Source organism: Gymnodraco acuticeps, unplaced genomic scaffold (genome assembly GCF_902827175.1).
Source record: "Gymnodraco acuticeps unplaced genomic scaffold, fGymAcu1.1, whole genome shotgun sequence".
Taxonomy (NCBI): Eukaryota; Metazoa; Chordata; class Actinopteri; order Perciformes; family Bathydraconidae; genus Gymnodraco; species Gymnodraco acuticeps.
In genome coordinates, this window is record NW_022990059.1 from 14,365 (window position 1) to 28,566 (window position 14,202).

Here is a 14,202-nt window from a genome sequence, read left to right on the forward strand (position 1 = left end):
TATTTTTGTACAAACTTGTATTTAGAAAATGAGGATACACAACAACCACCTTACCACTTAGACATGATTTTTAAATCTAGGTCTTTTTGCTGCGCAGACTGTAAAAAACAGAATACAGGCCCCATTAGCTTTAGCCAACATTTGCCCTTTTTTCAATCTTGATTTTTCATCAATTTAATCAGTCAGATGTACTTAAGTGCATTCCTTTTGTCATGAATATTCCAATTTGAAATATTGTGTGTTAAATGCAGAAAAGCTTCTAGTTAATGTGAAAGAAAGAAAACATTGAAAACAGCTCTGTTTCCCAGCATGCCACTGGTGTTGATGCTACTTTTCAACAGCGAAACTTTGAATACAAACAGCTTAAAACTAAAAGTTGGACAACATTCACGCTTAACTTTTATGTTGCGGACGGCCTCGCTGGTGTAAAAAAAATAGCTCTACTTGATTCGGTATAATTTGCACCACAACAAAGTTTAAGTTCACATTTAAGGGTTTATTAATACAACATGTCTGATACATTTACTTCTGTGGTTGGAAGCTCATTGTAGAGGTGTTGATATCTTATCAACATGGAAATGTGGAAATTGTGGAAATGTGGATGTCATCCACGTAGCAGTGATACTGGAGGTTGTGGCGGCGGATGATTTTTCCAAGGCGGAGCATATAGAGGATGAAAAGGAGAGGACCAAGCACCGAACCCTGGGGGACGTCTTGGGACAGAGGGGCAGTGGAGGAAGTGCAGTTATTTATGTGGATGAACTGGTGTCTGTTGGTGAGGTATGATTTCAACCAGGAGAGTGCAGTGTCAGTGATGTTAAGAGATGATTCCAGGCGGGACAGCAGGATGGTAGGGTTGATGGTGTCGAACGCTGCTGTGAGGTCGAGGAGGATGAGGATGTTGAGATTGCCGGAGTCTGAGGAGAGGAGGAGGTCGTTAGTGATTCTGAGGAGGGCTGTTTCTGTGCTATGTTTTGTGCGGAATCCTGATTGAAAAGGTTCAAACAGGTTATTGGAGCTGAGGTGGGATTTTAGTTGGGAGGCTACAACATGTTCGAGTAGTTTTGATAGGAAGGGGAGATTGGAGATGGGCCGAAAGTTGGACATGACGTCAGGTGTGAGTCCAGGTTTTTTCAGTATGGGTGTAACAGCAGCCAGTTTGAGTGAGGGGGGTCTGATCCAGAGCAGAGGGAGGAGTTAATGATTGTGGTTATGAGTTGGGAGATGTCATCACTATTGGACAATGTGTCCCACCGCCTCCAGGAAACCCTGTCCGCACTGTGCAGCTCCTTCAGCGACAGGCTGCTTTACCCGTGGTGTCTAGAGATCCTTTCTGCAGCAGTGTGGCTGTACAATCACCACGGCCCCTGCTAGACCCCCCACACACTGAAATACCCCTGGTGCAATAACACTGTTCCCTTAAGTTATCTGCAATATCTGCTGTTGTAATCATGTACATTTCCCCATTGCGGGACGAATAAAGGATTTCTGATTCTGATTTCTTCATTCAATTCATCTCATAATTGGTGCAATAGGGATCCATGGCCTCTGTCCTAACCGAAATCCCCTCCAACCACTGAAGTGACAACAGCGTCAAATCACAATAAAATTCAGCAATTCCAAATACTTAATTACTGAGTTTCCTTTGACAAGGTGAACTGAAATACCTTTGTTTGTGGCTATCTTTGTGGTTTAGTTTAAAGGAAGCACACATCAGCCAAACAAATCCTATTACTGGAATTCAGAAAAAGAGGGAAGAGTGTTGACAAACTTCATAGCATTGCATTATTTATTTATTCATCAAATGATAATAAGGACTCAACACAAGAGAAAGCTGTAACAGGAGAAACAATCATAGAACAAGCTCTACTATTAATGAAACAACAACTCATACGTTTAAAGAGCTACGCTAAGATTTTCGGGCCATATATTAATAATTTCTCTATATGAACTCACGGATCCAATGTCTTCAGCAACCAATAGCTCTTCAAAAATGACTACTTTGTGAAAAAAGGGCACATGGCCACTCACATGAATAACAGATGGGAATAATGTGAGCATTAATGGCTTAGAAAAGGAGGGTACCTTTTCACTCAGAAAGAGAAACATGAGCATGCTGACCCAGCATTAGCCAAATGAGATCACTTCAAATAATAACAAATATTTATTAACTTAATTTCATTTTTATTTTGGGTACTTTAATAAATTGCTTCTTCAATAGTTCAGGTCAACTCCCCTGTCTTAAAAGGTAACAATACATGGAAAATATTAATGAATTAAAAATGTTCAATTTTGTTTAAATGTGTGTCTGTGTGAACTCACTTTCATGAATTCTGGGGCATCCTGTGCATGACATCTAAACACAGGACAGCAGACTTCATATGACCTAAAACGTGAGGAATGAACATGAGGATCAGGTTTGTCCAGCATCAACCTTATGGTTGGGCCCATATTCTAGACTGTGACAAGGAACTGGTCATTTTGAAAGTGATATGGGCAGAAGTTTAAAATTGCTTACTAAATTGTATCGCAATTATTGACACACTCCCCAAGTCATGTTAACAGTCATGTTTGCCCTTTTTCAGGATACCAATGTGAGGGGACTGTTTGAGATGTGTTTCCTGATCCAGCCCAGCTGTGTGCCTCTCTCTCTGGGGTACCGAACCACCCATGTGCCAGGATGCCCTCAGGATGTAAACTCCCAGCTGCATTATCAACCAGCCAACTATTGCAGCTGCAGGCTACAACACTGCACCCCACTGTGTCAACACCAGATTTCTAATGACTCATGCACAGTGACCCTGTGTGAAGAGCCAGACCCAGTCCGCTGTGGGACCCTGACAATATACTTACCAAAGCAATGCACATGCAGGGCAAATTAAACAGCTTCACTGTTGTTGCTGTGGTTTGCATATCAGCTGTTCAGCTGCTCATTGTTTTCTCTATTAGACAATGAATTGGAACTAAACACTGTTGATCAGCACCTTAATGTTATTGGGATATTGTGTAAATGAAATAAACAAGTGCAGGGCCCATTAGGGATAAGTTATTGAGTTATTGAGTGTGTTATTGCTGTATGTGTTTAGAATGCTAACATGCATAATGAGTGCATATAACTTCCATTCATTTTTTTATTTAAAATGTGTAAGCCCTAAGTGTGATAAAGGAATTGGAAGAAGGTCAAAGTGCTGAGTGTCAATTTGCGTGTGTAAGCAACATATCTGTCCGCAGTTTCACAATTATGATCGGACTTAATGTGGGACTGTGTTTGACTGCCATCTAGTGGTAATATGAAATCACTGCAGAGAACATTGGAGAACAACTGACTGCTATATCTACCTCCTACTTTTGTTGATGGCTGCTTTTGGGCAAATTCAGAGTATGTTAAAATACATATTTCAGAATTCTGTGATTCTGGGAAAAAGTCTTGTCTTTGCATTGTGACTGTTTTCACGTTTTGATTTATGTTGCATTACATTTTTCATTTACATTTTATGTTACTATTAATGTAATGTTAATTTACTTTTATATAAAACACATACTTTTTTTCAGGTACTCTAAATCTTCCATTTATATCTCAATGGAAGATTTCTGGTCCAAAAATGACTTTGTATTCAACTGAATTGTTAAGCATCTTCTTTAGTCCATGGCGCGTAGTGTATTATTAATTTTAAAAGACAGTAGATTACAGACATAAATGCTCCCAGTCAGAGCCATATGTGCCATATGCCATATCTCCCAGTTAATGAGGGAAAACGGCTCTGTTTCCCAGCATGCCACTGGGGTTCATTCTACTCTTCAACAGCGAAACTTAAACTACAAACAGCTTGAAACGAAAACATTTACACCATTCAAGTTTGGCTTTTATGTTGCGGACGGCCTCGCTGGTATAAAAAAATACGCCTTGTTGATTCGGTATATTTTGCACCACAACGAAGTTTGTGTTCAAATTTAACACAGTATTAAAACAACGTGTCCACCATGTTACTTCCGTGGTTGGAAGCTCATTGTAGAGGTCACATGCTGAGTGCTCGTCACTCCACCAATCACCTCGGGGAAGGTCTGAGACAAGAGCCAATAGTTACCCTAGCAGGGTATCACCTGATGCGGGTGAGCGAGCGAACAGAAAATATGGGTCAACGTGAGCAGTTGTAGCAGGAGAAACCGTGTGGCGCAGTTTCAGCGCCTCACGGTGGATGTGACGCTCACTGACTTGGAATCGCTCGTGGCTAGCAAATGAGTGCGATGTATGAGGTGGAGCACAGCTCCAGAACCCAATTCAGACTACTCTCCTCCCACTTTTTCATTGTTAAACTTGTTTAGATTTCTTTTTTAATTACATAGATGCTATATCTAGCTTCTTTTTTTTTAACAATCTTTTTAATATTCTCCCATTATAATTACATACAACCAAACAAATAAAAAACATCAACAAAATAAAAAAAGGCAAAGAGTGTTTTCTATGTTAAGAGAAAACATATCTGCACTTTAATATGTATAGCTTATCAAATAATAATAATGCACGATTACTGATTTTGCTGGACCAGGTAATTCAGGTAAATGTAATGGTTGGTTTTACTTTGTGTTAGTCTGTGACCTCTTGACCTGGGGGCATGGCCAGGGCATGGCTAATATCAAACAAAAAGGTTTCATGTTTCTGTCTGACCCAGCTCAAGGGTCTTATCGGTGCGTGTAGAGTTACCCGGACAGTATGATCAGAAACAGAGAGACTCACACCGTAAACCTCAAACAGCATCTGCAGACATCGTGATGATAAGGGCGACAAGGGAAGGGTTGAGCAGAAGGGCAACTAAATGGCCTGTCCTGTTAGAATGCCAATTCCTACGTTTATAATAAAGCTTTCCACATATTTGTTTGGAAATTTGACAACAAACCTGCCTGAGAACATTCATTCTTGCATGCAAAGTTTTAGACCTTTATTTTTCAAAGCAACGGGTGCAAACAATAAATATATCTTGCAATGTGATCCCAATAGCCTCAACTCCAAATCCGGAAAGGGTCCCTTCAACACTTCTTCCCACCTACACCCAGTGCCCTTGCTGATTGTGATTTTAAAGTTGTACACATAGTTACCAGAACAAACGTTATTTTCCCCTTGTGAGTCTGTTTGTGTGTCATTAAAGTATGTTCCTTGAAACACTTACTAATACTATTACACAAACTACCACAGAAAGCATTTTTGAGTACTTTGCCAGGTGTGTGTATATATCTGTCTGCCTGTGTGAACACATTTTGCGCAGCTTTAGCATAAGAACGATTCAAGATTCAAGATAAAGTCCCATAATTAATGTACGTGGTCCAAGCCATGTCTCCTGAAGTAGGGTGATACATTCGCAAAATGGTCTCTACTTCATCTTAAAAGGTACAAATAGTTTCAACATGTGTCTTTTACTATGAATGTATATGACGTGTCATTGTGTTAAGTCCTGTATCTCCGCTTTCCTCCTGCAAAAAAAATAAAGCAATTGTTCATTGTTTCAAGGCACAGTTACCATCTTATAATCTAAAACAATACCTGCTTTTGACCCAATCATGCCCCTAGTAGTACACAGTGCACAGTGGTTTTAAGCATGCCACTACTTTTTTGAGCTATTGAAGTTTTTTTGTTTCGAGACCTTACATAAAATATAATCCGACCATCTGTATAAAGCTGGATCTGTGTCAGGGCAGATAGTTGCTGAACTGTCAACAACCCACTTTGTTGCAATTATCTGATGGAGTTGTGACATGTGATCCAACATGATTATCATTAAGCAGAATGGCAGAAACAGTAGCCAGGTCAGCAGCATAGTGGGAAAACCACAATACGGTAATATTGTATATTTTTATTAATTGAACTGTCCCTGCATTTGTCCGTATTTCAGTGTAGATTTACATCCATTTTCTGGAATAATTCTGATTATTTTTGTTTACCATGATTGTTAACTTTAGATATATAGATGGTTGAAGAGAACAGGATCAAGACCTGTGTTTTTAATTGAATAGTGGAAACAAGCCTGTGTTTGCATTGAGGATCATGAAGTGTGCTTTGGACATGATGATGGCATGATTAGGATCAATTGTGTTTGGTAAACATGTTTATTGACTACTTTGTGCAGGGAAAATATGATGGCACATGGCCACTCACATTAGTAACAGATGGGAATAATGGAAGCATTAATGGCTTAGAAAAGGAGGGCATAACCTTTTCACTCAGTTAGAGACAGAAACATGAGAGAGTTGACCCAGCATCAGCCAAATGAGATCACTTAAAAAATGTTTTTAAATATAGTATAGTTAGAAATTAAGAAATATTTAACTTTATTTCTTTCACATTTAATAACTGATTAATGCCCTTAATATTGATTTGGGAATTGATTATTTGATAAACTCATAATTAAAGTGGACAAATAGTCATTCATGCTATGAAATAGGTTAAATGTGGTTTCACAGTCTGCATTTACAAATTTGCAAACACTAGTTTATCTTCAGGGTTTCACTTTCGAAAAGGGACTTACTTTCAGGAATCTTGCAAATTAAATCAAAACACAGGGAAAGAAGGTGGACTTCACATGGTCTAAAACGTGAGGAATCAACCACGTGAATCGGGTTTGACCAGCCCCCTACCCAATGGTTGAGCCCATATTCTTCAGTATCACCTGTGAAAAGGAACACTATACACACACACAAAAACACACACACTAAACACACCCACATTCATGTGATTTCTGGAATGATGTTTTAGACTTCTAGTGTACTGGGGCAGTCGAGGTGGATTAAGGCGTCCATAAAAGAGGACGGACAACAATCGTCTTTTCAGAATTTCATAAAGGAGAGGAACATGGTGGAGTTGGGGAACTGAGTGGACTGAACAAGAGGAAGAATCCAGAACTATCATCCACTTATTTGATTAAGACAACACAGATTTATTGGAAATCTAAAACCATTTCCTCTAAAGTCAAATCCTTCAGGCTTAAATTCATATTGTTTTTATTGGATATCTCTTAATTCCGAGAGGTCACATGTCAAGGTGTGTTTTTTCTCTTCAATCTAAGTTTGCATGAACCTAACATGTTGATATTGTTGCAATGAAATTCTCCTGAGTGTATATATTGTTTTTGTAATAATGATTTTCAAAATGTCTCATTTTCAGAATGCTGTCGTTAGTGTTGAAATGCATGCTGCTGTGTGCGTTAATGCATGGAACAGTGTTTTCCTGTATGCTGAAGAATCACACCATATGGATTGAGAGGCAAGACTGCGGCCAGTGTGTGGCAATCAACACAACCATATGCAGCGGCTACTGTCACACACAGGTGACTATACACTCTCCACTGTCCATAGAAAGCTTAGCTGAACATTTTGATGCATGAATCCAAACAAGGAAGCATGCTGTTGGCGTGGTTATGCCCATTAAAAGAATAGGCCTACTTGATGCAACATACTGCAATGCTATACCTTGATTCGTCATCTTAAATTGTCCAAACAAAGGAAGTTGGAAGTCCACATGGTGGCTGAAGTAAACTCCTAAGATCACATCTGTGATTAAGTGATTGTCTCCACACGGCTAACAACATGGTGACGGCTAAAAGCTAACAGTGCAAACAACAGCAACAGTGTTTAAAGAGTAAAGAGTTTTAAACAGAGGGGTTTTATTTGTTTCAGGAACAATTACTGTAAGAAAACAGAGCATAGGCCATTAGCTAGTCAGTTGGACATACGCACACAGAGATTCAAATTCAAACGCTGCAGTACCGGGTGGATAAAAAAGCACAGAGAAGCTTATATTTCAACAAACACAGCAGAACATGTAATGTTTTCCTGAACAGTGTGACTTTATCATCTGCTCAGGACAACATTACACCACTATGTTTAATATAGAGAACATTGTTTTCTGCTTTTAATGCTCTGAATTTGGAATGTAGCACCTTTAAACCACCCAAAGTAAAAAACATATTAAGTAGCTACAATGGCCAACTTCCGAATAAAGAAAATTGGCAAAGTAACTAAGTGCGAAAATAGAGGAGTAATAAGTACAATATTTAAGTGTCAAATATAGTGCTATAGTATAGCAAAGAGTACATTGACATAACATTTAATTGTAGGTTACTTTAAGTACATTATACTTGAGTAAAATAGCCTATTAGTTTCATTCTAATCTAAGTGCAACATGTGGATCCAAATGAAAATCTTGGTTTGTTTTACATATACTTTGTGAAACTGATTATGGGTAGAAGTGCTGTAACACAATTCACACGCCCCAATCTCATGTTAACAGTGCTGTTTCCCCTTTGTCAGGACACCAATTTGAAAGGAAGGTTCGGAAGGATGTTCCTGATCCAGCGCAGCTGTGTGCCTCTCTCTCTGGTGTACCGAGCCGTCCATGTTCCGGGCTGCCCTCAGGATGTAAACTCACAGCTGTATTATCCTGCGGCGCAGCGCTGCAGCTGCAGGCGCTGCAACACGCGCTCGCACCACTGTGTCCGCACCAGCCGGGTCTCTAAAGACCGATGCACCGTGACCCTGGGCGGTGTGAAGAACCAAACCCAGCCCGCTGTGAAAAACTGACAATATGCCTATAGATGCAATGCACATGCATGCTAAATGGACGCCGATGGACGACTGTTTATTTGCTCTTCAGCTGTTTATGGTTTCGGCAATATGTTGCACAATGTAGGCCTACTGTTTAAAATGCATTTAATTTAACTGTGAAAAGTGTGTAAATTAATAAAGATTATAAATAATATATGGAAAAAAGTCAATTATACATTTATTTACATAAAGTGTCATCTGTAAAGCTTAGGAGGAGAATTATTTGGTTAGTTTGGGATTCTGAGGTTTGAGAGCCCATGCAGAATTAGTTACATGTGTCTGAGCAACCTGTGAGAAATGTTTGGGAAAAGTTACATCATGCTCACCTGTGCAAATTCTGAGGCAAGTTGGCCCATCCTTCTTTGCAAATCCCCTCTTGTCACTGGATAACTCAGGTCTGTGACGCCCCTGGAAGGTTAACGCGCTTCCTCAATTTGATATTCATTCATACAGACCTGAAGCCTGCTGGAGTGAGAGGCCACTTAAACTTCGCTAAAGCAGGACATTAGCTTTCATCTAAGGTGGGTCGAGCATGCTTTTAACGAGACATACCGTAACCATAATGTTTCGTTCGAAATATACGTTTACATCTTTTAACTAGCCAGTCATCATTGTCAATAAACTGTAGTCCAGAGGTAGCTCATAGCAGGGCAGGGCTGCACTTCAAAATGTGCAACTTTTAGTTCGGTGCAGAGCAGACGCAGCAAACTTTCTTCTGTGAGTAGCCTACTTGCCTAATGTTTTTATTAGCTTTTAGCTTAAAACTACAATTGTATTAGATCCAATCAATCTATTTAAACGTGGTTGCAGTAACAGGTAGTATCATTCAATATACAGTAAAACTATAGTCTTTAGTATTTTTGTAAAAAAACGTGTAGGCCTACCATTATTTACCCCAATACAACAAAATCACAGAAACCAGGCCTGGTACCAAAGTAGGCACTTATTTAAGAAAAGCACTAAAGTTTCTTTTTAAAGATGTTTTTTCTGGTCTGGATGTGTTTTTGATTCATTGTGATTATAAATCACAATAGATGTGTATACTAAAAACAATCAGGATTTGTATGGCAACACTTTTTGCACAACCATTGGTGTGGCATAGTTGTCTGACACTAATCCATTTGACTATTACCCAATCAGTGTGTTTGGATCGAAGATCTTTGGGCAACTGGAAATAATTTCTAAACATGTTAGGCAGGTGTGTCCGTGGAAGAAAATGAGCTTGTGATTTTGTTTGGGTGATGACTGACCTTGGCTCCATTTCTTGGCTGGCGGTGCAGTGGGTGGAGAGTAATGTTGAATTTATCCCTGGATCTGCAGGGCTGGACTTCCTCTATATATATATAACCCTGAGCTTCCTTACACTCCCGCCTTGCTCAGTGTCTCTCAGGGACTCTCTGCCTGCTCTCCCTCTGCGGCCTCCTCCTTTGTGCTGACCAGCCTCTGCACTCACAACAACCAAGAACCATGGCCCAGCAACAGCAGATTAGGTATGAACCTGCTCTGTCCATCGGGACAATACATCAAATCCAGCATGACACCATATGTAGCCTGCTCAAAGTGCAATATAGAAATAAAGCTTGCTGATTATTTAACTCTGTTAAAGTCTTGTAAATTGTTATAGTTAGCCTTCTGTTTCTCCAAGGCTAACGTGGCAAATCAATGAAGCCTTAGGATTCGACTGCCTCTGGACATATGTGTATGTTTTATTTACTCTGTCGTGAAGTTATTTTTGGAAGCGCATATTCCCAGAGGCAGTCACATTATACTCAGTTCAGTTGCAATGCTAAGGCCTCACATACAGTATACAGACACCCTTTAAAGTTAAAAATGATTTTCCAATGGAGAGAAAGTCAGTATGTGCTTTATCAGACCACTAATTGTATTGCTTTAGTTCAGTTTCAGTAGGTTTTACTCTCTGACATTGCCACACCTTTTAGTCGACTTTGAGGACTAAAATGAATGATTGTAATGCACATGTCTGTTTTGACTTGTACTTAAACAGCCTCCCAGCCAAACTCATCAATGGAGGGATTGCAGGCATGGTGGGAGTCACCTGTGTGTTTCCAATTGACCTGGCCAAGACCCGCCTGCAGAACCAGCGCAGCGGGCAACAACTCTACAAAAATATGTAAGAAACCCCCCCCCCCCCCCCCCCCCCCCCGCCAATGTTCATGTCAAGTTTTCATTTCCAATACCAGTTTGTTTTGTTTTATACTCTGTTATGTTATACATAAACATGAAGTGTTTCCTGTATACAATGTGCATAACTATCAATTCCTGTTTTTTGTTCAGGATGGATTGCCTTATAAAGACAGTTAAATCTGAAGGATACTTTGGCATGTACAGAGGTAAGACTAATCATATTGTTCATAACATGCCGTTTTCTATGTCTGAGTAGACTCTTTAATTGGATTATTACCAAGTATATCAAATATAACTTTTTGGGGGGTTCTGTGATAGATTTCAATTGGCAATGTGTCCTCAACAGGAATCTAATCTGTTTACCAAAAAAGAACGCTTTTCTTATGCTAAGTTTCGTGAATCATTTTCATCCCATCATGTTACTGCTTGTCAATAGGTTACTGGTTCATCTTGTAAGGCAGGCAGTGACCACATTAGCAGATCCTATGCCATGAATGAACCATAGCTACTTTATCCTATTGATATCTGTGATGTGGAATAATTCATTTGACAGACTTCTTTCTGTATTCTAATGTTTCATCTAAATTACGTTTGTGGGCCTCTCTTGTTGCAGGTGCTGCAGTAAATCTCACCCTGGTAACCCCTGAGAAGGCCATCAAGCTAGCTGCTAATGACTTCTTCCGCCAACAGTTGAGCAAAGATGGGTGAGTAGTAGCGCTAAATAAAGCTGACTTCTGTACTGCGATTTTATTCTTGGTTTTAACAACATCCATGTCTCATGTCTTCATCAGCAGGTTGACGGTGTTCAAGGAAATGTTGGCAGGATGCTGTGCAGGAATGTGTCAGGTCATTATCACCACACCCATGGAGATGCTCAAGATCCAGTTGCAGGATGCTGGAAGGCTAGGTAACTTTAAAGGAAATCAGCAGAAAAAAGGATCGAATAATGCTTTTGTGATGTTCTAAAAATAACAATTACAATATGCATTTCTCCTGTACCTGCCAGCGGCCCAGCAGAGGGGGGTGACTAGTGTCGTATCGGCTCTGAAAATGGGTGGGACCAGTGGTGTTCTTAGCCGTTCCTACAACACCAGCCCTGCACCTCAAATCATGCGAGTGTCCGCCACACAGATCACCAGAGAGCTGCTGAGGACCAAAGGAGTCAAAGGACTGTACCGGGGACTCGGAGCAACATTGATGAGGTGAGAACGAATCTCGTGCTTGATTTTGTTCAACTGGTTTTACATGGTTTGACAGCTTTTATATTGAGGTGGTGAACATGCATGTTTTATTGCATTTTCAGGGACATCCCATTCTCCGTCGTGTACTTCCCTCTTTTTGCACATCTGCACCATCTCGGCCGGCATTCCCCTGAAGACCCTGCTGTGCCCTTCTATTGGTCCTTCATGTCTGGATGCCTAGCTGGATGCATTGCTGCTGTCACTGTCAGCCCTTTTGACGGTGAGTGACTCAGTCTATGCAGATATCTGGTTACCAGACTATTTTTAATTCTTATGTTTTTTTTAAAGAAATGTTTAACTTATTTTAAAAGCTTTCTTTCACTTGTGCAGTGGTCAAGACCAGGCTGCAGTCACTCAAGAAAGGAGCTAATGAGGAAACCTACAATGGCGTGGTAGACTGTATCAGGTAAATGCCTTTCCTTCTCCAGGGTTCACATGAACGGAAAAGGTTGAATTTGTATTCAACCTGCACTCTCTCTCCCATTGCAGAAAGATCCTGAGAAAGGAGGGTCTCGGAGCGTTCCTGAAAGGGGCAAGTTGCCGGGCCCTTGTTATTGCCCCACTCTTTGGAATTGCACAGGTTGTGTACGTTGTCGGAGTTGGAGAGTACCTGCTAGGGTGCACACCCTAAACCATCTACTCTGCATAAACAAGCTGTTTTCTAGTCTTCTTTATGCCACCTCATTAAATTACAGGCAGCTATGCCCTGGCATAGCAATGGACCCAGCTCTCTGTTACTGTGTACCTTCTTTATTGTTGGAGGCTGTTAAAAGTTAAATGGACCTGAGAAATGCCCTTTAAATCCAAACTGGTTTAAAAGTATGCCTTTAGCTTGCCTGCTTGTATGGCCTTCAGTGGAGCTTATTGCAAAAACAGAATAGCTTTCTTCACTAACAATCTTGACGGCCCAAGATTGACCACCTATTCAATCAGATCAGAGTTGACTCCAGTCTTTTACCCTTAACTGAAACACTTACTCGGCTATTCCCTTCAACTGTCTTGTCTTAAAGACACGGTGTGATGGCTGTAGCACGGTGTTGCAAAAGAGACCTTACAATGCAAGGGAGCCAATACTAAGTAATGACAAAGGCAGAATATTGAAACGTCACTTGAATAGTTTCAATCCTGTTTTAAAGGGTTTCATGTGCAACTGGGCCATGGATGGAGCACCCTGTATATGAATATAGTGGTAAATGACTTGTATTGTCTGGTGGACTGTCCACCAGTATGCCACACAGAATCCTGCGTAATATTACTTTCTGTTACATTGAAAGAGAGATTGGTTGAGGTCTTTGGGTTCTTTACAGAGCGCTGTTGGCAATCTCTCTGTGGATGTCAACACAACAACCCGTTGTCTGTTACTGGTCAGGTTTTGGTGTCAGAGATACAGGAGCCCACACGACTGAGTTATGGTTGTCATTCAGAAGCAGAACAGAGTCGAGCTAGTAAAAGTCCTGGGTCGAAGTACTTTTAACAGTTTGTACCATTGTAAATAGCTATCCTGTTTATTTTTTTCTTGAACTGTGAAAAGCTAAACTCGAATTGAGAGCAGTTCTAACTTTTCAACATGTTGAAAGTGTTTCAACCAGTTGAAGATAATTTTTTTTTTTTTTTACTTTAAAATGTCATGTAAATACAGATTTCTAAATGCTGAATAAATATGTATGAATTCAGTGTTTACATTTGTTATTTGTTTTAATGTGCGTAGTCTGAAGTATTGCATATTTAATCACGTATTCTCAGGTAGGGCTGTTGGAAGTAGCAACAGGTTGTAATACTTGTTCTGATACAAACTTAGAAGATGTTACCATGCGCTACACATAAGCATTACTGCGAGGGATACGTTTGTGGCAGTAAAAATGCTCGTGCTGCAGTGTTGGGGTAACTCTACCCTGGGGAGTCCTGGAGCCTCTGCTGCATCACACACATTTCCAGCTGTCCCTGATGCTCAAGAGCAGAAAGGTGAAACTGACACCAAACTCAGGCGACTAATCCTGGAAACATATTTAATAACACTGGATATCAAATACAATTATCTGGTAAGGAATACAAAATCATTTTACGAAGTGATACGTTGTAAAAAAACTATTATTTCAATTGGCTACATGTGCTATTTATCCTCACAAATGCATTGAGGACATACTTAAATATAACTCTTTTGTAGATCTCTCAGTAATGTCTTTCTTTGAAATCACATGATTTGTTCTAAATGCAGACCTACAGC

At 40.1% G+C, this 14,202-nt stretch overlaps 2 protein-coding genes across 3 annotated transcripts; both read left to right on the top strand.

Annotated features, from left to right (window-relative positions):
• The first annotated feature begins 7,154 nt into the window (after positions 1–7,154).
• On the top strand, positions 7,155–8,604 carry LOC117545996 (thyrotropin subunit beta-like). The gene is made up of 2 exons (XM_034216054.1): positions 7,155–7,316; positions 8,299–8,604. Exons 1-2 carry the CDS (start codon positions 7,155–7,157, stop codon positions 8,566–8,568), a joined length of 432 nt encoding a protein of 143 aa, XP_034071945.1. The 3' UTR covers positions 8,569–8,604.
• A 402-nt stretch (positions 8,605–9,006) lies between these two features.
• LOC117545993 (mitochondrial glutamate carrier 1-like) lies at positions 9,007–12,700 on the top strand. Of its 2 annotated transcripts, none has more exons than XM_034216048.1 (10): positions 9,007–9,113; positions 9,973–10,082; positions 10,598–10,723; positions 10,888–10,943; positions 11,351–11,441; positions 11,529–11,644; positions 11,744–11,939; positions 12,041–12,198; positions 12,309–12,384; positions 12,468–12,700. In XM_034216048.1, the coding sequence occupies exons 2-10, from the start codon at positions 10,060–10,062 to the stop codon at positions 12,607–12,609; spliced, it is 984 nt and encodes a 327-aa protein (XP_034071939.1). In that variant the 5' UTR covers positions 9,007–9,113; positions 9,973–10,059; the 3' UTR covers positions 12,610–12,700. The 2 variants fall into 2 exon arrangements, with proteins under 2 accessions (XP_034071939.1, XP_034071940.1); XM_034216049.1 differs by having other exon boundaries at positions 9,048–9,113; positions 9,913–10,082.
• The last annotated feature ends 1,502 nt before the right edge of the window (positions 12,701–14,202 follow it).